The sequence below is a fragment of the Melopsittacus undulatus genome, chromosome 4 (genome assembly GCF_012275295.1).
Source record: "Melopsittacus undulatus isolate bMelUnd1 chromosome 4, bMelUnd1.mat.Z, whole genome shotgun sequence".
Taxonomy (NCBI): domain Eukaryota; kingdom Metazoa; phylum Chordata; class Aves; order Psittaciformes; family Psittaculidae; genus Melopsittacus; species Melopsittacus undulatus.
Genome location: NC_047530.1, coordinates 85,734,992 through 85,761,492, shown reverse-complemented (window position 1 = coordinate 85,761,492; position 26,501 = coordinate 85,734,992). Strand labels below are relative to the sequence as shown.

Sequence of the window (26,501 nt, the reverse complement as noted above, 5' to 3'; positions counted from 1 at the left end):
ATGTCATCAGCTGACAGTCTAATATGTACTAGGAAACAAGGAGGTTTTATATCTTATCAATTCATTTGAGTATTTATTTAATTTACAATATTTTTAAAATACAGAAGGAGAGTTAAATTCACTGTTCTGTGATATTTAAACAGTGCTCCTCTTGTTCTTTTTCCTGGTGGGTTTATCCTTTTCCAACTGCTTCAGCTATCTGCCCTTCCACAGGGTTTGGTCTGCTTCCTTTTATTTTTTTTTTTAAGTTAGATTTTTTTTTTTTATCCCTGCTAGCTTTACTATTTTACATCCTACGCTGATTATTCCAGGAGCTTGGGCTGCTGCTGTTAACACTGTGCACATACTTGTTTGCTGTTCATCGCTGGGATGGTCATATAGCAGTGCGGTGACGGCAGCCATGCACCCAAGGGGCCCCAAATTTTCAGATGTGCTTTAGGAATTAATGCCTTTTGTGTTAGATTCGTCTCTTCATGTAGCTGAGGATTGAGGATGTGGAAAAGGAGAATGTAAGAGTAGTTCATTCATAGAAATGTAGGTGAGACTATGGACATTTTGGGGGCATGTGAGTTGCTCTTTATTGCTCTCAAGGGTGAGGTACTTGCCGATAGGAGTTTCTTTAGTTTTATTATATTTCTTGTATCTGTGAGGGATTTAATCAAGCAACTCGGAGTGAGTGCGGATAATAGAAGTCTTGAGGGAATGCGTAAAAGCAGCTGGAGATTAGATAAGTGTCTTGTACCAGTTTTGCATATGAAGCATGGAGGCTGCTCAGGGCCAGGCTCTAAAGAGGGGTGCAGGAAGCCCTGGCTGATGAGGGTGAGCTTGGATTCCCAGAGCTGCCAGCCCCATGCATGTACCTGAGCTAATGAGAGCACAGTCTGCTTACCCACCAGTGAAGAGAAGCTGATGAGGTTTTGGATACTTCGCCTTCCAAACTTCCAGGTGTCCCCTTGTATCCTTGCTCTATTTTGACAACTCCTTGGGAATATAGTAGCACTGAAGGAATTGTGCTTGTAGTTATGTTGTGCAGTCACTATAACTGTCCCAGTTCATCAGTGGGAAAAATTTAATGTCCCTCTTTTCCGCTGAAAGTGTTAGGAAGAGTTTAATAGGTGGTCACATGAGAGCTTTCCGGAGTGTATTATTTTCCTTAAACAGAATGAATTTGGTTAATTTATATATTACAGATAATAAATAAACTTATAAAAAAACAGCAGATTTTGATAGAGCCCAAAATCATTAACGATGCTGTTGCCTGTCTTGAAGTCTAGCTTGAACCTTTGAACCCAGTGACAACAAAGTGGAATGACCCAAAGTTTACAGTATCTACTTTCAACAATTATGGATACTTTCCATTGTTTGGTCAGCAGAAAGCAGGAAGTAATGAATGAAGTATGAATAATTGGAATGATGTCAGGACTGTAGTGCATGGGTCGATTAACTTAAATGAAAATGCATTTCTGCTCTGGTTTTATTTGTAAGGAATGTCCTGAAGCTGTGTGCTACATTGTAATTGCTGAAAGCTTTCAAAACAAATTTTTGAAAGACAAAGAATTTGAACATTCATTTGTTGGACTAATGTCCATTTCCCTCAAAGTAGTGCACAATCAGCTAATGTTTAGCATTTTCAAACTGGTCTTGGTTAAAGTTAGTTTCACTAATGTGTTTTCAGTAAATGTATATGAAGGTGGGCTGTAGATATAACTCAGTGTTTATTTGAAATGCAGTGTGTTGTATTACTCTGTTTAAACCTTAAAAGTTGTCTTTTTACTTTCAATTTTTTTTTCTCTTAATTAAATTAGATAATTTAATAACCATGGGGCCTGCAGTTTAATGTATTCAAGCCACATCATAAGGATGTGGGCTTTCTATGAGTCTGGGCAGCTTTAGGAAAATTTATCCCTCTTGTAGGAAATTCATGTACTGTGTTGGAGTAGGTGAGCTGCCCTGGAAATCCATGCTTTCTGGGTTGTGAAAATACCACCTTCTAGACAAATGGAGATCTGGCAATGCATTAGCTTATTAGCTGCTTTAGATCAGCTTTGAAAAATAAAATTTGTCATGTCCTTGCACAGACATGTGCATAGTGTACTGTGCTGAGGTGGTTGTACAGTTGTACATGATGCAAACTCTTTAAAAGAACTCTTCTAGTCAGTGAATTGATTGCTCTCTTGGATAAATTAAATTTCAGTTAATTACTTTCTTAACCACCTGCTTATTTAGTAAGCTGCTAAAATGGTTAGTTTATTGTAAGCCCAAGCAAATTGTTGTTTTATGGTATAAGTTTACATAAAAGAACAGAAGATGCCGAAAATTCACTCATGAAGCTTCTGTATGCTCTTTAATGCCCTAACCAAGCCAGTATTGCAGGAATGTTCTGCCCTTTGATAGGGAACACTCCCTAGAATTGCTTCATCGCTTGAAACCTGAGCTTAGGCATGAAATGTACAACTTAGTCCCTTCACAAACTTGAGAGGTAAGTGGAGTTCATTGTGCAAGTTCTGTCCTTCTCCAGTTGCTGCAGCATCATGTGCTTTGGACTGTTAATTCCAGCGATTTTAGCCTACATGGCCCTTTAAATGGATGTGCACATAGAGTAGTACCTTGCTTTTTAAACCAGTTGTCAATTTTTTGGGATCACATCTCAGTTTTTGTGTTTATTTCTTTTTCTTTTGGGACTGCTTGTTTTATTTTGGAGCTCAGGTCAGTCCTTTATTATTTCCTTACTAACTTTAGCTATAACATATTTTTGTTGCAGAATTCTGCCACCAGCGTGGCTGAATTTTTATCAGTTTTGTCATTTTATGACATTTTATGTCAGTATTTGCTGGGAAATCAGATAGTTATGATCTGTAGCCTCATAAGCAATAGCTACCCATCTCACTGTTTTGCTGTGTTTTGTATGTTTTCAAAACGTACAGCAAGAATGGCAGTACCTGGTCAGGAGAAATAATACTGTCTGTGTTCATAGTGCATGTATTTCTGGGAGAAAGGAGTAGTAAAGATGATACGGATGCCATTCAAGACAAATTATGTTGTAAAACAAATGTGTCACAATAAGACCAGTAATTGCGGAGTCTGTTATTAACAGCTGTGTTCTTTTTGTACGTACATATGGTGATAGAGGTTTAAATATGGGTTGTATACACATGGTTGGCCACAAAGCAGTTACGTGTAATCTGGCAGATTTTAGAAGGAGGAGCAGTTTTGAGAGAGCATGTGATGGTGAAGGCATTTTAATGTAATCCCTACATACTCCCATAGTTACTTTGCTGACATAGGGGGAAAGAGTAACTTTGTGGTTTGTGGGAAGTAGTGTGTCTTCTCTCACCTTCTTCTCTGTTACTATCATGGCTGTTATATTTACATTTTGTAGAAGTATTTCAGGATTTCAATTATTATACTTAGTTGTAAAACTGTTGCAAAAACCTCATAATTTCATGAAAGAAACTTGTCTACTTTGAGATTGTAGTTCCGGCTACTACATACTTGTGTGTGGGACCTGGAATATGAGTATGTGAGGAAAAAATCTTTGTGTGTTCTATTTGTTTCTTCCTTCCGTAAAGAGAGTGAGAAGGCATTACTCTTCAGGTCTGGGAGCTAGATGAACTGTTGTTCTGACCCAATATAGCTGGTCCTATTTCCTTAGCAAACTCATAATACAGTGCCTCCTTCCTTGAGTTTGACCATTTAATTTATGTACACAAAGACCTGAATTACTGTCTGCAACTTCTCAATATTTTTGGTTAGAGTGAAGATCATCTATTATAACAGCAACTTTGCTGGGTGTGCAGGTTGTGTCTTTCGAAGGACACAGAGAATGACTGTTTGGTATTAAAAGATTTTGAGCATCACTGAGGGCTGATTTCCTCCTTGCTAGCTCTTATGAATTTTTTGCTCAGTTTCAAACTGAGAAGTTTTCTGTCTAACTTAAGGCAGTAATGAGGAAGGAAGAAATACTGTTGGTCTTTATCAGGAAGTCAGACAAAAATAGGAAGAGAGCAGGAAGTAAAGGTAGCAAGATTTGCCTTTTTTCCCCCCCTTAAAGCATGGTGGCTTTTAACAAGAGTTTTTTTCTGCTGCAAAATTGTGTATTATTGGGCTACTCTAAAGTGTTGGCTATAGTGATAAAGATGCTGATCTTTATGCCATTATGGCTAATAAAGTGATGACACTTTATGCCTGTGTGACAGTATATTTTGTGAAAAGTGATGTTGTTGCCTTGGGTCACTGGTATGGAGGTTTGGTTCCTATTCTTCTGTTAAAGGTTTTCTTCTGCCTTCTGAAGACATGTAGAAGGCACAGCTGAAGCAGCCTCTTCATGTGGAGTTGTCAGACATGTACTTTCTTGTTAGGCTTTACTTTTGAGTTTTAATATTTGCAACACAATTTGTCATTATTATTAAGAGAAAGTTGTGAGCTTAGCTTGCAGCTGATGGGTTTATCTGGTGTCTTTATCCTTTCTCAGTTTGTCGTGTTGGTTTAGCAAAACAAAAACAAGCTTGCTGTTATTCTACGTGAATACAGCATTGCAGTTCTGAAGCCAGAGTGACTAAATAGCCAAAAAAAGCTGTCTGGTAAGAAAAGAAGTACTTTCAATCTGAAAATGTTGGTTAAGTCAAAACTGAAACATTTTGCAAGGATGGATTATTGTAAAAAAGTTTATTTTTTTTTAATATCTGAGATGTGTGGTCATGCTGAAAGAGCTCAAGATACGCTCTAGAAAAGCCAAATAAATACCTCAGGGATTTTTTGGGCAGTCGCTTAGGAAGTTGGCTGCGGGCAGTGGGAAGAAGGTTACACCACAAAGCCCCAGGCCTTCCTGATACTGGCAGCTTGGATCTTGATCTTCCACTTTCCCACAGACACCTATGTATCTAAGCTATCAGCTATTTAGGAAGGAATTGATCTTTTACTTGTTATCCCAATTCACTTGTGTGCATTGGACCACAGATGCCTTGTATGATCCAGGCAAATGCTCTAATCACTGCTGGGATGTTTGCTGCCCCCTGCTAAATTGCTGTTTTGAGAATACCTGCTTTATTTTTCTACCTCTTGAAGTATTTAAATATTCTATCTCAGTATGTTCTCTACTTAAGTTATGAAACTCTGTTTTCTTACGCCCTTGTCAGAAGATGTAGAAATACTGTGCTGAGTGTGTAATTAAGTGAATTACAAGCCCTGATCCTGTGAGGTACTTCAGAAACTAACAAGTATCATTGGACGGGGCCAATAGCATCAGGTGTTCACATAAGTACTTTGCTGGACTGGGATTGCATGTTAATCATTAGAATCTGAGTTTTGTAAAAGCAGATGTCATATTTAAATTCTTAACATTCTATGTATCAGCACTTAGAGTAGGGTGTAGACTTGTATTGGTCACAGTTCCTTATTTGGGGAGTAAGAATCACTTGTGCTCCCAAACTAGATATGTAAATCCAATCAAATTTATGTAGATGGAAGGTTCAGTGGTTTGATAAATTTTTATATATGCATGTTACAATTTAAAAAGGGGGGGAAAAAAGCGATGCTGATATTTTTGTTACTGCTATGTATTCTCATGTCTAATGATTACACAGTGAATGCACAGGCTTTGCAGAATAATGCATCCACATGTTGGTGTATTTGCTGTTTTCTTCATACTTTTTCACTATAAAGTGTTTTGGTGGAAGCATTAGGTTGTGTTTTTTTTGTCTGTTTTGTACTGAAGTGAATGATTTAATTGGTGCCTGGTAGCCATGATACCCATCAGTTACAATGCTTTTTGAAGTACAAAAATTAAAAAAATAATCCACCCCTAAAAACCCCAGACCCATAAAAAAAATAAAACTCCAAAACCACAAAACAACCTTAAAATAAGGAGGAGGTAGACAGCAGAAAGTAAAGGACTTAATATTTTGGAATAAGGTTGTGTTGAAATTTGTAAGACATTGTTTTGTTATTGGATACCCTGAATTCAGTACTCATTTTTCCTTTGTCTGTAATGGGTTTTTTCACAATGGACTTGCTGTGTGTTGATGTTTCCTTGTAGTATGACATTCCTGAATTTGCATTTCTTGGTCTTTTTTAATTCTCTATTTGTTTTGCCTAAAGACCCTGTGTGGACAGTAATGACCGCACGTTTCCGATTGCCTGCTGGCAGAACCTACAATGTACGAGCATCTGAGCTGGCACGAGACAGGCAGCATACGGAGGTGGTCTGCAACATTCTTCTCCTGGATAACACTGTACAAGCTTTCAGAGTTAATGTAAGTAATTTGCTTACTACAGATTGGTATCACTGAGCTTGCTGACCTTTGCTGGATTTGTATGGCTAGAGTTTGACTTTTAAAATGGTTTTAAGTAAAGAATAGGAGAGGAAGTTGTGCTCAGACAGTCATGTTTGCACACATATATACTAAATCACTGCAAACTTAGTCATTCTGGCATCCTCTATAATACTAACACAGCTTCATTTCAAAATGTATTATACAAAGCATTATTTATTTCTAGCAATTCTCTTCATGGACTGAAATCATATAGTGGAAATGGAGGGCAGTAGTGCCACTGATTTGAATGAGAAGCAAGCTTTTGTTTTGCTCCATTCTGGTTTTTGCATTTTGAGCATGAGTAAGGTGTAGTGGTAACTCTTCTCATGACTGTATAGCTAATTATGTTCAATCATGTATGTGGTTATATTTGGTTATGACTGTCATCTTAAAGTATCTCTTTGCTTTTTGCTTTTCTCAGATTATATTCTTGTTCTGTGATTTCCCTCATTTAAACTTATCATCTTCTAACGCAGTGTCGAGAATGACAGAAAATAGGAAGCTGGTTAGTGAATGCTGAGGACTGTTACTGGGAAGATTGAATAACTTACGCATAAGAGCCTGGAATTTAGCATAGGTTATTCATAAGATTTTCTAATCTGTAATCCTTGATAAGGAGTTAAAATTAAAATGTTCATAGTTTTATGCAACCATTTCTTTCAATTTCTTGAGGAAAAAACCCTATGAACAGCAGCCAAAGACCTCAGAAGAGAACATTAAAGCATTTAAAGCGATGTTTGTGTGAGAAGAACTAGGACTCAACATGAAAGAAGCTGTGGGGTGTCCTGGGGCAGGAGAACTCATCTTTTACTTTATAAGCTATAGCATTGACGACTTACATGGAGAAAAGTTGAAAGACGCGATGGTGGAACTTACAGGTGGTGTGATTATTAAGGTTTTTCAAGAGAAAATTTAACTTAATGGAGTGAAGCAGTAGTTAGATATCCAGTAAGGCTGTGGAACTGTGTGAGTTGTGTTCATGTGGCTACAGCTTGACTTCCAGAATAGTGTTAAGTACAGAATAGGAGGGGGAGTTATGTTGAGGCAGGCATGCTTGAACATGTACATACTAGAAGAAAAAGGAGGGAAGAAAAAGAGAAGAGGCTCGAGGAAGACCTTATAGCAGCCTTTCAGTACGTAAAGGGTAGCCTACAAGAGAGCTAGAGAGGGTCTTTTTACAAGGGCATGTAGTGACAGGACAAGGTGGAATGGCTTTAAGATGACAGATGGGAGACTTAGTTTAGATATTAGGAAAAAATTCTTCATTATGAGGGTGGTGAGACAGTGGAACAGGTTGCCCAAAGAAGCTATGGCTGCTTCATCCCTGGCAGTGTTCAAGGCCAGGTTGGATGGGGCTTTGAGGAACTTGGTTTAGTGGAAGGTGTCTCAGGCAGTAGCAGGGGGGCTGGAACTAGATGGTCTTTAAGGTCCCATCCAACACAAACCATTCTGTGGTTCTGTGAAAATGCAGCGAGAGGAAGAGAACTAAATTTCGGTCTTCAAGGCATATCTACTTTCCAAATGGCTAAAAATAAACCATTTATTAACATGAAGCCTCATTTCCTTTCTGTGATAATTTTCTCGTATGTCTCTTTTACCTTTTTCTCTACAATATTCTACTTTTCTTAACCTTCTCATTCTTGCTAACGTTCCCAGTCTTTACAGCCTGCAAAAAGTAGTATGTGCAGAATGTAGTTGGAGACAAAACATTACAAGTGCATGAGAAATTGTAAATGCTGTATACTTTGCTTTCAGGTGCATGAGTTTTTCATTAAAGTATCTATCTTTCAGGGGTTTATTTGTAAGAGTTGGCTAAAATAAAAAATAATTGTTGTACAATAGGTATGGGAGGTTATGCTTCTTTTTGATCTAGCTGTTCAAAAGCTGTATGTTAGAGAATGCTAGCCCCTGTGTAGAGCAGAACCACCAGTTATAAATCCTCAAATGTCTGTTCTCTGTCTCCCAAGAAAAAATTATATAATATGTTCTCACCACCTCCCTAGTGTACTAAATATTTTAGTTACATGGATCACGCTTTACTGCTTATACAGATCAGCCTGCAAGTTTGGCAATTAAAATTGAGTTTAGGGAATAGAAAGTTCCTTGGTGCTCAAGATTTTGATCTTGTGTCTTAGCCTTAATCTGTTTTTTAGAGAAATAGGGAGTAATAAAGTATTCAATTATAGCAGATGTATGCTAACCTACATGGTATATAGGTTTTCAGGTTTTATAGTTGTGTTTTACTTTATTGTGGTTGACACAGTACTTGGCAATAAATATTTATGGAATTGTTTTCAAAATACGAAGAACAAAGATAACATCAAATAAATTAGCAAGGTTTTTTCTCCTGGTGATTGCTATAGGTATTCTGTATGCTAATGATTGTAAAGCTTAATCATCCAAAGTATGCAGTGCCATATTAATAAAAATGTACTCAATCTCTCTTTCTTCTCCAGCAGCAAAGTACTGATCACAGACAACATCTCTTGATAATCTGTGACATGTTCTCAGTTCACATTTCAACCGCCTTTTCCATTGATCTGCAAAATAGGCATTCTCTTTGTACTGATTTACCTGGCATAGGGAATAACAAATCAAATCAAACAATCCCTGTGGATTGCAGCCAGGCAAAGGTTATTTTGGTTGCAGGCAGAAGAATCAGTTGGAACTACCTCTGCATATGTTTGAAGAGTAGAAATCCTTTCTATAAAATGCTTTGCTTAGCAAATGAAGCATACTCTTACTTCAGCCCTGAAAAGCATATTCTGCAGAATGTGGAGCTGGAAGCGTTGAGACTGATTTGAGTTAATAATGTGATCAGGATGATTTGCATTACCATAAACCTGCTTCTTCAAGATCAAATTGCTTTAATTGGTTTTAATTAATTGTTTAAATACGTCAAATTGTATCTTTTCTGTGCAGGCTGACTTAACTGTATTCCCCCAAAGCCAGTACATGATACGGGGATCACTAAATCTGTAAAAAAAAACCCCTCTACACCAAACCCCCTTTAATTTTATTAGTGAAAAAGTTCAATAATTTACTCTCCATTATTACTTAGTTGCAGTGTTTTAATTTTTTTTTCTGAGGAAAACAAATAAAAGTCTGCTTATACATTTTTATTTAAAACAGGATAACTTTTGGCAAAGCTAATGTAAGCTGTAGAATGAAAGGTGACAGTAGTGCAGCGCTGGCTTTTTAGGGATGTACTTGCTTGAGCTGCAACACAAATATTGTGGTGAGCTGTGAGAGGTTCCAGTGTTTCCACTAGTGAAGAAGCAGGCCTCCCACAGACCTGTGAGTAACAGAGCTGTTTGACCTCCCTCAAGAAAACCTGAGACCTATCATCCCTGTCATCAGAAGTCCAGATTTGTTCGGATTTATGCAGCAGCAGTAGCTCCCAGTGTTTGCTGTGGATGCGGCCAGTTCTGTAGGCCAGCAACAAAACCGAAATGTCATGAGATAAATAGGGAAGATGGTGGTAGTTGGTAAGCAGGCATTAAAGTTATATAACTACAGATGTTTTCCTAAATTTTCAAACATGGGTAAGCAGCTAACAATCATTTTGCAATTAGAAATTAATGCGTATATATCCAGTGTACCAGATGTTAGCCAATAGATGATAGATACTTCAAAAAGTGCAGTTAATATATTGATGTCTGGTGCTGATGTCAAATTTGTTTTGAAAGGCCAAAATTTGTTAGACATTTTGCCTCTAGCAATGAGTGATAAGAAATACACATAGCATTTCAACATTCCAACTGTCGTGGTTTAAATTTAAGCCCAGCCAGTAACTCAGAACCACGCAGCTGCTCTCTCACTCCTTACCTTCATCCCCATGCCATGCTTCTGGAGGGATGTGGAGGAGAATCGAAAGAATGTAAGTCCCATAGGTTGAGATAAGAGCAGTTCAGTAACTAAGGTATAATACAAAAAAAGTTGATATTTTTTATCTAACTACTGCAATATAATGTTAGATAGTTCCAGTTTTTCATCTATTTACCCATTATTCCCTGTTTTAAGAGGAAATATTAATGTTTAACTTCATCTGTAGAAATAAAGCAAGTTTCTTTTTATGTTTATCCACATTTATGGGTTTTACTTTCATATATATGTAAATATATAAAGGCAAAAATAGAAGCTTGTTATCATACTTTTTATAATTTATAGCAGCTATTTAATAGTTATGGTAGTATTACAAGTATTCTGGACCTTTCATCACAAGTAGGATTGTGACCTTCACCTGCTCTGGCAAGCTGAAACATCATTATATAAATATCAGAGATGGGTTAAACTGAGGTCTGTTTTTACTAGATGCTTATCTTTATTTTGCACTGAGAGTAAAACACTGTGATCAAAACAAATGCTTCATGTTGAAACTAGTCTTCTCTTACCTAATTTGCTGCTCTGTTGCAGGAGAAATACCTTCTTTGCAGTCATGAAATGACATTCTGAATTACTGAATTCAAACCAGTCAACAAGTTCCAAATTCTTCGTTAGGAAGCATCTATTTATATATTTAAGAAACAGTATAGATTCTCATGTTTAGATTGGAAAAAAGCTACAGAATTGATATCTGTGTGTTATTTGAAGAAGTAACGTGTAAGCTGTAGTAAATGTAAGCCTAAACTTGAGTTCCACATCCAGTTGCTGTCATAAATTCATTGAGTTGGTTTATATCTAAATGAGGAAAATGCCAAGAAGCAATTAGTGTTGCTGTGTTATTTTAAAATCAGTTTTATTTGCTGGAAAATTTGTACTAATTATGGGTTTATTTCAAAATATATCAGAAATCCCTCATTTAGTAGAAATGAAAGTATTTTTGGATTGTATATTAAAATTGCCTTATGCATTTTTACTGTTGTGTATTTATTATGTTAACATCTGTTTGGGTTTTTTTACCTTGTTTTTAGTTACTAGAAAATAAATCTTTCAGTAGTGAACTTTTTAACTATGGTGCCCCTACAGGCTGCTCATTTCATTAATCATCGAGAAATTTTCTCTGTATGATTTTTTTTTTTAATAATAAATATAGCACTTCTTAGATCCGTTTAACTTAGCCATACGTATAGAGGCCCTGAAATATATGCCTTATGTAATTTTAACTTAAAACATGCAGAGCTCTGCTTATGATTGTCCTGTTGGAATCATTTCAAGCATAATTTCTTATATCTATTTTCTGTTCCATTGTGAAATGAATTATCAAGCTTCTTGGAATTTTTAGCCCCCTATAAATAGCTTTCACAGTTTATTTAACCTCAGTGTAATTTCAGCTAAACAGGAAGATGAGTTTTGTTAGGATGCTCTTAGATGTTAATAAACACCTAATGTGATTTCTAGGTTTTTCTCATATATGGATACCAATGAAATTCTTACAACCTTCTTTTGACCTTTTAGTTACATACTTCTGTTTTAACAGCTGTGAAAGTAAACTGTTGTATAATCTCTTTGAGAAGTGAAGTTCTGCTCTGTTTGGGAGCAGAACAGCAGGTTTTTTGTTTAGAAACCTTAAAAATGTCTTATTGCCTGCAGTAAACAAGGCAAGATGTGTCAAATCCACTGTAGCATCAGTAATACTCGCACCTAGAAAATTTATTAGGAACTTGCTTGGTGCTAGAGAAGTGGAAAATTTGGGTGAAAAATGTATCAATAATGTCTTTCATCTTTTTGTGTGTTTGTGTTGACGATGTTGTTGTTTGACAGTTGCTCTTGCAGAATTTTTCCTTATCTTTTGTACTTCAAGAAGCTATAACACCTTAACTTCCTTGGAAAATTGTCTCCAGATTTTACCAGATGTATTTATTGAGTCCTGTCATAATGGCACACTCAGCGTTTCAATTACTGGATTGGCAGTATTTTCAAGTTAGGCAAAAACTGCTAGGTACCAACAACTGAAGTTTTTTTTCATCATTTTGAGGGTAAGATTTGTCCCTAAAATAGAAATCAATTTTGTTCACTTGCCTCTGAAAAGTGATCTTATTTTTATTCAGTTTATTTGAATTAATTCATTTAGAGTAAAGTAGTATCTTTGGGAGAATGCTTTTAAATGATAACTCTTGGTTAGATATTTGGCTGCTTCTGCTGTCTATACCATTTAACTTTGGAAACATTTTCAGTATGCTTGTTCATTTAGTTTCAGGAATAGATTTTCAGGTAAAATAGGTAAGACAAACTTGTACAGACCTCTACTTTCAAATTCAGTGACCCAAAAAAGGCTGCAAAGTTCTTTGTCAAATTCTAGCCTTTTTATTTTCTGGGGCCTTTTTTTTTTGTCAGTACTTTTTTTAAATATCAGAAGTTTTGGCTAATGAATGGTTTTCAGGAATAATCACGTAGCTAGCTGAGAAGTGAGAAATTCTTACTGTCAGAAAATGGCAAAGAAGAAAATAATAATTCCTTACATATGTTTCAGAAAGTGAGATGAAGCTCATTTAAAAATATACACTTTGTGATATTTAAAATACAGGCTGCTAGAGCACATCTGAAAGAACGTTTATGTGCTCTGCCTGCCTGAAGTCTTTTTGTCCAATTATGTATTTGTTAATTGAAATACACGTGTATTTGTTCTCTGCAGAAACATGATCAGGGACAAGTTCTGTTGGATGTAGTCTTCAAGCATCTCGATTTGACAGAGAGAGATTACTTTGGTTTACAGTTGGCTGATGAATCTGCTGATAACCCTGTAAGTTGACTGTTTTATAAATACATTTTTATAAATCATAATCATATTCTGTGCTCTGTGTCATTGTAAAGAGAATTAAATAGAAGCCATTGCAACGCTGTGCCATCTTTTCCAACTGTGTTATTTGAGTTGGTCAGTATCACCAAGCTGTGATAAAACTAAATGTTAACAGTTACAAGTTTGCGTGTTTGGAGTAAAACGTTGAGATCTGTTGCTTATGAAATAGTGCATTAAAAGGATATTGATTGCTTTATTGTATGTGTTTACTAAACTGCATAATTGTTCTCTGTTGGGATAAGAAATAGTAACTTTATTTTTTTTTTATTTTTTTAATTATATGGGGGGGTTATATTGATCTTTATGGTCTTTTTGTTTCTAGCCCAGATACCTTGTAGCTCTTTCAGTAGTGCTGCATATAGGCCACTGTGACAAAGCCTGTCAGCTCATCAACTTAACAGAAAAAGAGACTCCTTTGAAAATGAGTGTTTTATGATAATTGATGTGCTTTAATTAAAAGGGAATTCCATAGGACTGAAACTTTGTAAATCACCAGTAGAAATTAACAGATCTAGCTGTAATGTTCATTGCAATAGTTACACCTGTAGTGCTAAGATCATGATTGCTCAAAGAATACTTCCTGAGTAGGAAGCAGGAAGTTCTTTAGTAGGTGGCAAATGATCAAAACTTGTTATAAAGTGCAATTTAACTAAGTATTATTCTTTATAATACAGTTCCATATCCAATTCCCATTATATGTGTTTGTCAGTGATGGGGTCTAAATTTATCTCCCAACTTGTATGTCAAAAGTAATTTTTGTTCACAAATTGTGCAGAATTTGATCTGTAGAGATAAGTGACGCTGTAAAGTGTTAATCATTCAGTAACTAAGGTGAATTTCAGAAAATAGTTCAACTTTCTCTAGTAAGAGCAGATTTCATTTACTCTGTTGTTTTACCATCAAGAGTGACTGTTCTAAATAGAAGGAATAGTTTTTTTTAATCTTACTAAAAGATTGGGTTTTTTCTTTTACCTATTTTTAATGCCTTTTTTAATGTAGCATAGGAATCAAGAAATCATAATACAGCCATAATTTTTCTGCCAGAATAGTGAACTACTTGCACATTTCTTTCTTCTCTAGAGCAAATTATTCATAATTTTATTATCTTTCTACATTCTGGTAACATTATTAAAATGAACAGAGACATATAGCACAGTGGTAGATACTTTACAAAGTTTCCTGTTGTAATTTTGTGGCTAGTTCTGTTAAGACATTGGCATACTGGCCTCATTTAATCTTCATAGTCTAAACTTTGTTTCCAGGCTGAAAAGACATAGGCATGCTGTAGAAAAGGCTGAATTATTTATCAGCTTTGTTTAAGAAGTATGTAACTGAGTAACACTCTGTTTCACTCCACACTGAGAAGTTTGTAGTGTTTCTCATTTATCTGAGTTTTCAAAGCTTAGATGTCTAAGCTCTGGTTTTTTTTAGTTTATCTATCTGGAAGCAGCTGAACACAACACTGTCATAGAAGGATCTGGGAAAGAGTTAGTCCAAAAGAAGAATGACTTCAGAGCTCTTGATATAAGAACATGCTTTAAAGGTTTAGTATTCTTTAACTAATAAATATTTTGGCTTTTTAGCACATATCTAGTTGACATGAAAACAATGTGTCGGAGGAATAGAAATATCATGAATATTAGTCATAAAGTATTTATAGGTTTGACTGATTTACTTTTCTTTAATATCTGTTTATACTCAATTCATTTGGACAAAGAAGTCAGATTATATTGACAAATATTCTAGTTACTTCTGAAATAACACAGCAGAATACTGCTAAGATACAGCCAATATGTCAGGAGATAAAGGTGATGGGGGAAAGAGGATTCTGCTAATTGAGTGTGAAACCTCAATCATTGTGCCTAAACATGGATTTCATAAACTGCACAAGCTTTTTTCTTTTTTTTTTTATTGTATAATATTAATATTACAGTCAAAGTCAATGCAGTAAAGCTGTGTACAGCAGGTGTAGAATATTTAGCTAGGGTCTTGGCCTCTGGGTGCCTGGAACAATGCCAAGCAGGGGCTATTGGTATATAGTTGGAATAAGGGCGCAGTGGGATTGAGTAGGAGCCAATAACACCAAGCTGTGTGATGTGGTCAACATGCTGGATGGAAGTGATGCCATCCAGAGGGACTTTGACAAGCATATGATTCTATCTTTACAACTAGAAGGAAATGTAAATACAAGCTTTTCTGCTAGGCATTTCAATTTCAGATTTTATGGATTGTTATCTCAAACAGTACTTCTCACTAAAAAGAAAAATATAAATCCAAGGATTATCAGTTGTATCTTTGCATTTATCAGATATATTGGATCATGACCCCTTGCTTAAAGATACTCAAGTACCATTCACCATGTTTTGAAAGATTCTTATATAATATTCATGTGTATTGCTGGTGGGAGGGTCCTTTATTAAGCATTTGCATGCAGTTTTACAATTTAATTGATCCTGTTCGAGGTTTTCTCTTTGAAATAATCACACTCTTTAAGATGTATCAAACAGTCTCTTTGGTCTCTCTTGAGACATCCTCTACAAGGATAATGCATTTAGATGTAGTAATCATTACTTGTTGTTCCTAATGTATAGTCTCACAATTAACTTCAGATCTATAGTGTCTGTCAGATAGCTCAGGTACCTCTGTGTGTTTGCTTCCTCCTCCCCCTCACATGAAAAAAAAAATCAAAAAAAAGCCCTGTGATAAAGGTGAGGTAGTTACATGCTGTACAGGGTTAGGTCTCTGTCACTTCATAGGAACTGTGGCCATATAGCTGTTTCCAGAGTCTTGTGGGCTTGCATTGCAAGGCAGGATGAGGAATTGAACAGTATTTATAGCAGACACTTCCAAGTTCTGTCAGGGGAGGTTTATATTGGCTATTAGGACAAATTTCTTCACCAGAAGGGTTCTCAAGCACTGGAACAGGCTGCCCAGGGAGTGGTGGTGTCACCATCCTTGGACACAGTTAAAAGATGTGCAGATGAGGTCCACAGGGACATGGTTTTGTGGTGGACTTGGCAGTGCTGGGTTAATGGTTAGACTTGATGATCTTAAAGGTCTTTTCCAGCCTAGTTGATTCTATGAGTTAACTGAACTACATTGGTATATGCATAGTCTGCTGGGTTGACGGTGGGGAGTAGTTTAAACAACTTGTAGGGCTTTCCAGAGAATCATATTTCTAGCTGAAATTTGCAGCATTGATTTTTGTAAGGATTTGTCTGTACTTCCCTACAGCAGTGTTCTCCCATAAAGATGGCTGTGTACTCCTTTCATCCAGTAGGCTGAGTGCTGAGCCTCTGGTTTCCAAGATCACAATTAGTGACTTAGCTAGTTCACTCCCTACATATGTCAGATGTGCAAAATGCAGAGTCAAAAGTACTGGACCTAGTTTAAGCAAATTAACTTCTGAGTTGGGTAAATTAGTCTGCCTCTAGTTCTTCCCTGCTACAGTTTGTTCACCTTAGATAATAATTTTAAAGAGTAGCTGAAGATTGTTAATGATGCCATGATTGTGTTCTAACCTCTCACAGGCTCATGTGATAATCGGAGAACCAAGTCATAGTTGGATTAGACCTGTAAGAGACAGATTCCTGGACAACAGAGGTTAATCTCAGGGAAGGAAGAACAATAACAGCTGTTGATGATAATGTTGGTGTCTTTCAAGAATCAGTAATAAGACTTTGTATGTCAGTAAGGCATTTTGGTAAAAGACCAAGTAAAAAGGAATAGAAAAGCAACAGTTTTTTGATATTTAAAGCTATAATGTGTACTTCTTTTGTTTCTCTAAAGTTGATGTTGTAATTTGTCTCTTTCCAGAGGTGGCTGGATCCAAACAAACCTATCAGAAAACAATTAAAAAGTGAGTACATGTATGTATTTGGTCAATTCATATATCATTATTATGCTGGTTTTCCAGGGTACCCTGAGTAATTAGAAATAACTTTGCTTTATTGCAGGAGGATCTCCTCACAGTTTGAACTTCAGAGTTAAGTTTTTTGTAAGTGACCCAAACAAGCTCCAAGAAGAATATACAAGGTAGGTCTAGTTAATTTAACAGTAAAACATTTTCCTAGAAGGTTTTTATTTAAGGGGAAAATTATCAGTAATTTTTTAAGGTATAACATGGAAATTTTGTTTTAAATAGTTTTTGTGTCATATTTGCAAGCTTCTAATTTTTGCCTAATAATAATTACAGATATGAACTATGCAGTTGCACCAAATCAATATAACAAAAAGCTTCTGTGAATAAATTTACAAATTTATATGCAAAGTGAAGTAACCACGTGAAGAAAATACTACTAAGTAGAAACAGAAAAGGGAAAATAGAGAAGAGAGGAAAAACTTAATCCCACTGTTCACCAATGAGTACAAATTTAATTTTATCCTTACTTGTGTTCTCCTCTGTGACTAAAAAAAATCCTGAGCTTTCTGCTTTTCTTTCTTGCCTCCTCCTCCCCAGTTTTCTGCTTTACACTAATAAAATTAATCTGTTTGTATGTAGTTCTAGCTTAAAGCATGTAAGCTTATTTTGATAGCACTGTGTTGAAGTCTGTTGAAGAAAATTCTCATTGTGAATCAAGATAGGAAGCTTGTGAGTTGCAATTAGTCCCTGAAGAGCTGCCTCAAATTTTCAGTATTCTTAATTAGTTCTCATCTTCTACATAAGTGGAGTGATTTGACAGATTGGAATTTTTGGATGTCAGCCATTCTGAAAACAGGTCACCACTGCTCAAAAAACAGTATTTAAATTATTAAGGATAGCTTTAGAAACGTAAGTACCAAAACTGTGAAAATTTGAGTCCATGTTTGTTTATAATTTCTTTCAATTTGTCATATTTTGGACAAAATTTTACACACATATATGCAGACAATTTACTAAAATGAATCGCAGAGATCCTGGATCAGGCTTTGTTTTGTTGAAATACTTGCTCTAGAAAAAATAGGCAATTTAGAACATCAGAATAATGAAAAAGTGTTATTTGAATTGAAGGACAATATGTAATATTTCTAAGGAGATGGAGGAAACAGTAAATGTTGACCAATAAGAAGTAAACACTAGAGAAGAGAGATAACTGTTTATTTTAAACGATATTCTGCAAATACAGAGTTATAAATAAAGCATCCTTTTAGATGAGAAATAATCTATGGTTGCTGTATCTAGGTCAGCGCTGCTTTTTTTGCTAATAGGTATAATTGCCCATGAGAAAACTTGTTTGTATTTGGAATTGTTATAAAGAGACAGGAGTTATCGGGCGGGGGGGGGGGGGGTTGAGTGAAGTTAGGATGCCGTGTCACAAATAGGTGTATATTAATGTAATAGGTATTTCCCTCTTAAGAAAAGAAATAAAGCACAAACTTCAGAGAATTCCAGCTTAAGCTGAGACCTTTCAGAGATGCTCAGTTTTTATAAATTTCATGAAAACAGAGAAATGAGTTAACACAGGAGACAGTATGAATAGATGTGAGGGGAAGGTTCATTGCAAGCTCCTGTGCCACTAGATCTCTGTGAATTTATGTGAGGGAGAGAGATTATAAAGGCCCCAGGTCAGGAAGGGTCAGCAGGAGCTCACCACGTGTTGGAGAGTTTAGCTTGAGCATTGTGTCTTGGAAGGAAATGAAGCTTAATTAGTTCCGCTCATGGCAGAAGGACTTAATTATTAGCATTGACTCCAGCTAGCAATAATTGTCATACCCTTTTCTAGATACATCTATATAAGGAAGATGAAAACACTGTAATGCAGTGCCACCTTCATTGTTTTATCTGAGTTTGTTGTGCAGGCTGTTTCAGAGCTGCATTGCTAAATTGCTGTCCTATAGATTTGTTTCATATTTTGCTCAATAGTATGCAAGGCTTCCATGTTCAGACTGGGGTGATTAGCTAATAAGCTGAAAACAGCCGACAGAAAATGGACTCTGCTTGGTGCTCCTTAATCATGAAGTCCCTTAAATACCATGGAATATTTCTAATAAAGCATACACCAAAAAAAAAGGAAAGTAAAATGGAGGTGCAGCTACACATAGAGAATGCTTTTTGACCTACATTTTTGCAGCCATAAGTGTTAACAGGAGAAGTAGAAAAAATTTATTTGTTCAGTGTATTTGTGAAGAGGTGCTGAAGCTAAGCGTGTGAGGCATCTCCTTTTAATATATAGAATCATAGAAGGTTAGGGTTGGAAAGGGCCTTAAGAACATCTAGTTCTAATCCCGTGCCATGGGTAGGGACGCCTGAAAGTAGACTGTGTTGCCCAAGGCTCTGTCCCACCTGATCTTAAACACTGCCAGGGATGGAGCATTTACCATTTCTTTAGTCAACCTGTTCCAGTGCCTCATCACCCTCACAGTAAAGAACTTCCTTATATATCAAACCTGAACTTCCTCTGATGTGTCATTTATTGCTTTTTAAACAGGTAAAGAAATTTTCCTTTATCTGTCTCTTTTTTTGTTTCAATATGCATTTTTAAGTGGAAAATAAGAAAATATTTTGAGGTATCTAAAGCCTGTGTGATCTGTCATTTTAACTTCTTGAAGTTAAGCTTCAACTAAGTTTCTTGCCATTCTAATTAAAGAATCTCTAGACAGTTTTGTATGAGTTGAGCACGTGGTTGAGCACATGGCAACATCTTTCCTTGTCGGTCTGCAAGTGTCTTCCCTCATTTTCTTGCAAACATGGAGTGTTTTACCTTTCCGCTATATTTAGCTTGTAAATGATTGTATTTCTGTGTGTGTGTTTGTAAACATTTGTGGAAGTCTTTGAAGTAGGAATTAATCCACTTTCTGAAGACTATAAAATTATGAGAAGTCATGTGTAATAAAGTGATATATTTTGGTTTCAATTTCTTAGCACAAGTCAATATTGGGAAATATTTAATGTTTGGTTTTGGTCAAACTTGAACTGTTTTTTATACGTAATTTTGATGAGTGTTTATAAGGAGTGGGTATGGCTGTCCCTGCTTTCGAATCAGAATTACAAGAAGGAAACCAGGTGATGATGATGATAATAACGATGATGAGGCAGGAGGTCCCAAAAGAGCACAAATTTATAAGAAAGCAGGAATGATTAAATTTTCTATTCAGTGCAACTTTGCTTTTAAATAAAAAGGCATTAGGGCCTAAATTCTCCAGCTGCTTTTATGCCCTATTACAAGGGGTTGTTGAAAGTTTAAGCTTATGCTAACATCCTGCCATCTCAGTAAGTCTTTTCTGTTAACCCCACTTAAATCTTTGTCAGTGGAGGCTTATGGCAGGTGTGATTTGCCATTTGATGTGAACACTTATACTTCTTTGGAATGGTCTAATACCTTTGAGTGAAATATGAAGGAACAAAATTGAATGAAAAAATATTTGTTCTGAGATGTGAACAAAATATTTGGGGTTTGTTGGAGAAACAAAGGAAGTAATTTAGAGGGAAATCTTTGTAGTTTAAGATTTGTTGGGATTTTTAAGTCATAGTGTTTGTGCTGCTGCTGTTTGGTGGGTAATAGTTCTTGTTTTAAAGTGTTCATCAATTCCTTTTGCTGATTTGAACAAGTAGACATGGAAAGACTTTATAAATTTCTAAAACAAGCCTTTCTTACATTATAATTAAAGAAAAATTAAGAAGTTAAGGGAAGTCAGTTAGAAGTCATTTCACATAATAGAATCCACCTTATTTAAGAATGTAGTTCCAGAATACAAAGAGTAATTAATTTAAATGGAACCAGGGTAATATCATATAGTTAATGAGAATAAATAAATTTTATCTGCCTGGAGTACAAATCCTTTTTATCAAAGTACCTCCATACACAGATGCAGACTTCAGCCTTTGGTTGCCATATTGCCATTCATCATGAAGGCACTTCTTTTTCTTTGCTTTTTTTGTTTTTGTTTTTATTTTTTATGTTTAAATTCAGCCTCAATACTTGAAAATAAATCAGGTAGAATGTGACATTTGTAGCCATCTAGTGAAATATAATGTAACTTCATAGCCTGTACATAGTTTAATTTACAAAGCTATATTATTGTTTTACTAATCAAGTTTAATTTCTTTTGCATAGGAGTTTAAGAAATAGCATGCAAAATGTAAAGTTTTAGTGTTGCACTAACTGAAAGCAAAATGCATTAAATTGATGAAAAATTATTAAATAATTGTAATTTTACTTACTGTGGGTTTTGTTTATTTCTTTAAATAAGGTACCAGTATTTTTTGCAAATTAAACAGGACATTCTTGCTGGAAGGTAAGACATTTTTGTTGTGTTAAAAGTTAAATGGAACTTGAAAAAAATTTGAGAGAAAGCTAATGAGAGGGATTTTACCTTAAAAAAAATTATTGTTTATGCAACGAGGAGTATTTATAATAATTATCTGTCTAGTTTATTCATAGACTGAAAGATTAGGCTTTCTCAAATAACTGAATTTTACATGAAATAGATTATTTTAATTTTTTTCTTAATTTAAAAACAAAACAGATTGCCGTGTCCTTACAATACTGCTGCTCTTCTGGCTTCCTATGCTGTTCAGTGTAAGTATCATTAGTATTCATGTGCATGTTAATACTAAATACATAAAAAGTAATATTAATTGCTTTCTAAAGACTGTAGTTTGTATAGCATTAAATTGTGATGTTTGTGGGCATGGCCCTACTTTTCTCATGATTAAGGTAATATGGTTGATTGCCTTTTATCTTTCAGCATGTTTTGCTGAATTAGATATGGAAAAAATATTGGTAGCACTCTGCTTTCTTTCTTTAAACCCATGCAGTTAAAAAGTCTCAAAGTAGCCCTCTTGTATTTCTGTGTTTTCTGAAGGTGGAGGGGAGTTCTTGAGAATGATGCTAAAGCATTTTTTAGACTCGTAAACCTTTTTAACATGCCATACAGTGAATCTCCAAATAGATGTGAAAAGAAAATTCTATACATATATGACCCAGAAGTTCAATACCCATTTGATCAATTCTTAGCCATTCAGTGAGTAGATCTGTCTTGAAGACCAAGATTTAGTCCTCTTCCTCTCTTCTCATTTTCCTTCATAAACTTAAATTGCTCAGTGGGTAAAAAAAAAAAAAATCCCACATAACAACCAAGAGACTGTTCAGCACTTAGTTCTTGAAATCTGTGGTTGTCAGAAATTCAGTTTTACAAGCAATATTGATATATCCATCTATATTCATGTGTTTTTCTGTTATTAAAGATACTTATATGTACATTTAGTGTGATGTATACTTTGTACATACCTGAGTAGTGTCCATGTTAATCTTTTCAGGGAAAAAATTTATAGTAATGTTAATGTAAAGTTTTACATGCAGTTTTGATAAGTGGTCACCTTTTTCCAGATCAATGAATAGAGCAATTTCTCTTAAACAAAACTCCCAAACTCCAGCTCCTGGGAAATAGATATGTACTGTAAGTGCTGTTATGGCCCGTAGTGACATGGTTTAGTGATGGACTTGGTGGACACGGGGGAATGGTTGGACTTGATGATCTTAAAGCCCATACCAGCCTAGCTGGTTATATGGTTCTATGATTCTATAATGGAGCAGACACAATGAAAAATTTGTAAAATTTTTAGCTTTGAAGAATGCAATATGTTTGTTTTTATAATACTGTAGAAGTAGTATGTGCAGTTCATTGTAGTTACGTTTATATGAGAGACTGCTGCCCTTAAGTTTTTCAATGTGCAGACCTCTGTCTAATGATTTTCTGTGCTGCCTGTTACTAAACTTTGTGTTTAGCTCTCAGGATTCTCTATATAGGTAGATATATAAATAAATATATATAGGATATATACAATATAGTATTTTTTATGTAGGTAAATAGAAAATGTATATCTTGGTCCCATAATCTCTGTAGTAGATTTTAGCAAGGCAGGCACTCTGTTATGAAACGCAGCCCAATTTTCCAGTTTTTAAATTATTTAAAATAGGATCTGTTTCTGTTGATGAACTATTCCTGCTTTTCCTTTCCTCCCACTCTGTGAGTGCCTTTATTCCTCTTGTCAGTTCTTCCATGCTCCATAAAAGTGTCAGTAGTCCTGACAGTAGACCCCACATGCTGTGTTACTGTGAACTTTCCAGTTTTCACATGTTGTGTTACTTATCTGTCACTGTAGATCTGTTACATGGATTGCAGATACTTAAAACTGAATTTCTTTCATTGCAGTTAGAAAGCCTCAAAACCTGTAGTTTTAACAAATGTTGTTTGTATGTGTTTTTCTGACAACAAATGTGATTTTTAGTTTGTCTTAAAATTTGAAGAACATGTAAGAAATTATGTATATGCACTTTTTAATAGTTTCAAGTAAAGTTTTCAAGTAAAGTAGTCTCAGTGTAGGTGTATGTATGTGTACTTTTTTCCATCCATATTATTGAATGTGCAAAAAATAGTTTACAAATGCTTCTAAATATATGTTGGTACAGAATGAGTTGGTGGGGTTTGCAGGTCCTAATGAAGATATAGCAATTGTGATGTTAACAATATATATGTTACATAATTATATGCAAGCAAGCAAAGGTGAAAAAGAAAAAAATACCTTCAGATATATATTTAGTGCTAGCCATTAGGACAGCCTTTATGAATTAATTTGTGTATTAAACATTAAATGCTTTATAAACTTCCTTCATAAGTAACTACTTAAAGCTCTTTAAATATGAGGATGTGAGTGTGTATTCAAAAGGGAAGGAAGGAATACAAATGTATTCTCTGGTTTTGTTTGCTGTAGATCATAAGGTATGCGGGAGCAGACTCTTGTGAATTTTGGGGGCATTGCACCATGCCAAGTATATCAGTGATAAACAATAATCTCTCTTTTTAATATTTTAGCTGAGCTGGGAGACTACAACCGTTCAGAAAGCTTGCCAGGCTACCTCTCAGACTATTCTTTCATCCCTAGCCAGCCTCAAGACTTTGAAAAAGAAATAGCAAAATTACATCAGCAGCACATGTAAGGATTAACAGCAGAAGCTATTGACTGACTTTGTCAAATCCTGACTGCTGGTGCTGTTCTGTTACTAAAAGGAAATAAGTATTTTGTCTTAAAGGTTTCTGGGTTTTTGGTGGTTTTTTTTGTTGTTGTTTGGTATATTTTCTTCTTAAGAGTATGTTTAATGTGTAGTTTTCTTGTAGACAGTCTGTGTAATAGTACCATTAATACTCTGCACAGATAGAATATCTATGACAGAATGACAGGGAAAATAAATGAAAAAAATTAACATGTTAAAGGTAATAAACCAGTATCTGTATGACACAGGATATTACATTAGTAGGATATCATTTCTTTGAGGTTTTGTTTATTTTTCCAGTGTTTGAGAATGCCTTGTGCATAAAGGCTCAGTTTTCATGGTGCTCTCACCAGTAAACAAGAGTTACTTTAGAAGTAACAAAGTCCTTTTCTTCAGTATCTGCTCTTTCCTGTGTGCAAGTCTGTGACCTTCTACTAAAGAGGAAAAGGCAATGAAGCAATGGAAAATATATTTTTTTTTTCTTAGTGTGTAACACTGTGGTACTTTTTTGGTGATAGTTGCTTGGTATTTCAGAACTTCAGTGCTTTTTGTTAAAGTTTAACAAAAGGTAAGCTATGTTTACAAAAACATTTGCTTAATTGAGGCATAATTTTGATTTTAGAAACTACTGAATATTACGTTACCTTTTAGTCAATGGCTTAGCAAATTCTGTTTAGTGGGGTAAAGAAATTAAAGTGACTTGCTGCTAAATTGAACTTTAAGGGTGAATCTTGGGTGGAAATTGCTGATATCAATACAAAATACAGGACTGCAAAAGTGATTTCCAGATTCTAGAGCTCCACAGGCATTTAAATGATGCAGTGCATTAGAATCAAACCGTGTGCATTTACAAGCTGTGTTGTGGACTATAGTCAACACTTTGTCTACACAGAGTTGTTGTTTTTTCTGTTAAAAAGGCTTTTAACCTGAGCAGAAGTTTTTTTTTTTTTTGGTTTTTTTTTCTGTTAAAATTTTTGCATTACAGTCTATATATGTCAAGAAAGGAAATTGAAATATCAGGGTTGGGGTAAAAGTCATAAAACACATGCAGATTTTGAGCTCACTAGGGAGCCTGATGTGGGGGATGTGTTATAATGTTTCTGATTTAGCTTCTTTCTTTCAGAGGATTGTCTCCTGCAGAAGCAGAGTTCAGTTATCTCAATACAGCACGTACCTTAGAACTTTATGGAGTTGAATTGCACTATGCTAGGGTAAGTTTAGATGAACTGATATTGAAATGTAAAAATGGATTCCTCTGAGATTTATGGGAAAATAAATACTTATTTTTAGTAAGTTTTCCTGGCTGCTGCTTACAAGACAAAAAAAATGAAAATATCTGATTAGGTAACTAACTGTGATTTACTTATTTTGGTAGCTGCTGCTTCACTCTAGTGAAAGTATTTCTTTGCTTAAATCTGGGCTTAGTTATATACATGTCATTCAGGTTGAGCCTTTTTGACCTGAATGTCAGCTCAGTTGGCTATGGGTGAATATGTACTTGTTGAATGTGCTTTTGGTATTTACAGTTCTGTCAGCTTCGAAAAAATATTTAATCTGGTTCCTATTAGAACCAAATTATAAATCATTGACTTTAGATAATATGAACTGTTAATATAAAGTGAGGTGCTATAATTTCATATAATATCAGTTATATCTGGTAAAGCAAGTTGCTTGAGGTCTTGACTCAAGCTTAACCTGTCAGTACACTGCTATTTCTGCAAAGCTTCTAAATATAGTTGCTTTTTAGTAGCTAAGACACCTTTGTTTTTTTAAATATTCTTGTCCTACTCCATAAGGTTAAAGAAACAGGTAACAGAATTTGAAATTAATTATTTCAAACAGGATCTGTTTCTGTCGGTGAACTACCCAGACTTCTTTCCTGCTTTCCCTTTCCTTGATTACCCTCCCACTCCATGAGTGCCTTCATTCCTCTTGTCCATTCTTCCATGCTCCATAAAAGTGTCAGTAGGCCTGCCCAGGACCCCACATCATGCTGTGTTGTTGTGAACTTTCCAGTTTTAACATGCTGTGTTACTTACCTGTCACTGTAGATGTGTTACATGGATTGCAGTTATTTAAAGCTGATTTTTTTTAGTTTTAGTTATAATCACACTGCTGTCTATATCCTACTAATATTGTACACATACAAATAAATCTATAGCAGGTGTTTGATCAGAGTACAGAGATATTTCAGGAAAAATGTGCTATTTAAATATGCTTACAATATTGTTTGTTTTAGAATCTCTTCTCTCTCTGTTCTGAGATTGCAATTTCATTTCAGGTAGGAATTTAAGTTGCTGGTTGCTTTTAGTGTAGCAAATCTCAAGCCAGTCTCTTAGTACTGTTGTTTGTAATGAGCTGTTAGGATACTCTATATTATGTATTTATTCAAAGTTGGTGGGAGACAGAAGATCTGCCTTAAGAAATTAAAATTCGGTGGTAATGTATAAAGAACTCGGAACAAACATTTGGCCTTGT

At 35.3% G+C, this 26,501-nt stretch overlaps 1 protein-coding gene across 2 annotated transcripts in view; it reads left to right on the top strand.

Annotated features, from left to right (window-relative positions):
- PTPN4 (protein tyrosine phosphatase non-receptor type 4) overlaps positions 1-26,501 on the top strand; it is a 112,214-nt gene that overhangs the window by 32,664 nt on the left and 53,049 nt on the right. For both annotated transcript variants that reach the window (XR_004549545.1, XM_034061683.1), the window contains exons 2-9: positions 6,097-6,251; positions 12,886-12,993; positions 16,867-16,909; positions 17,007-17,085; positions 21,220-21,264; positions 21,496-21,548; positions 23,845-23,965; positions 25,147-25,234. Coding sequence is in view for 1 of the 2 variants with exons in the window: in XM_034061683.1 (XP_033917574.1) it covers positions 6,114-6,251; positions 12,886-12,993; positions 16,867-16,909; positions 17,007-17,085; positions 21,220-21,264; positions 21,496-21,548; positions 23,845-23,965; positions 25,147-25,234 (675 nt within the window). In the remaining variant the exon portion in view is untranslated. The remainder of the gene's footprint in view (positions 1-6,096; positions 6,252-12,885; positions 12,994-16,866; positions 16,910-17,006; positions 17,086-21,219; positions 21,265-21,495; positions 21,549-23,844; positions 23,966-25,146; positions 25,235-26,501) is intronic.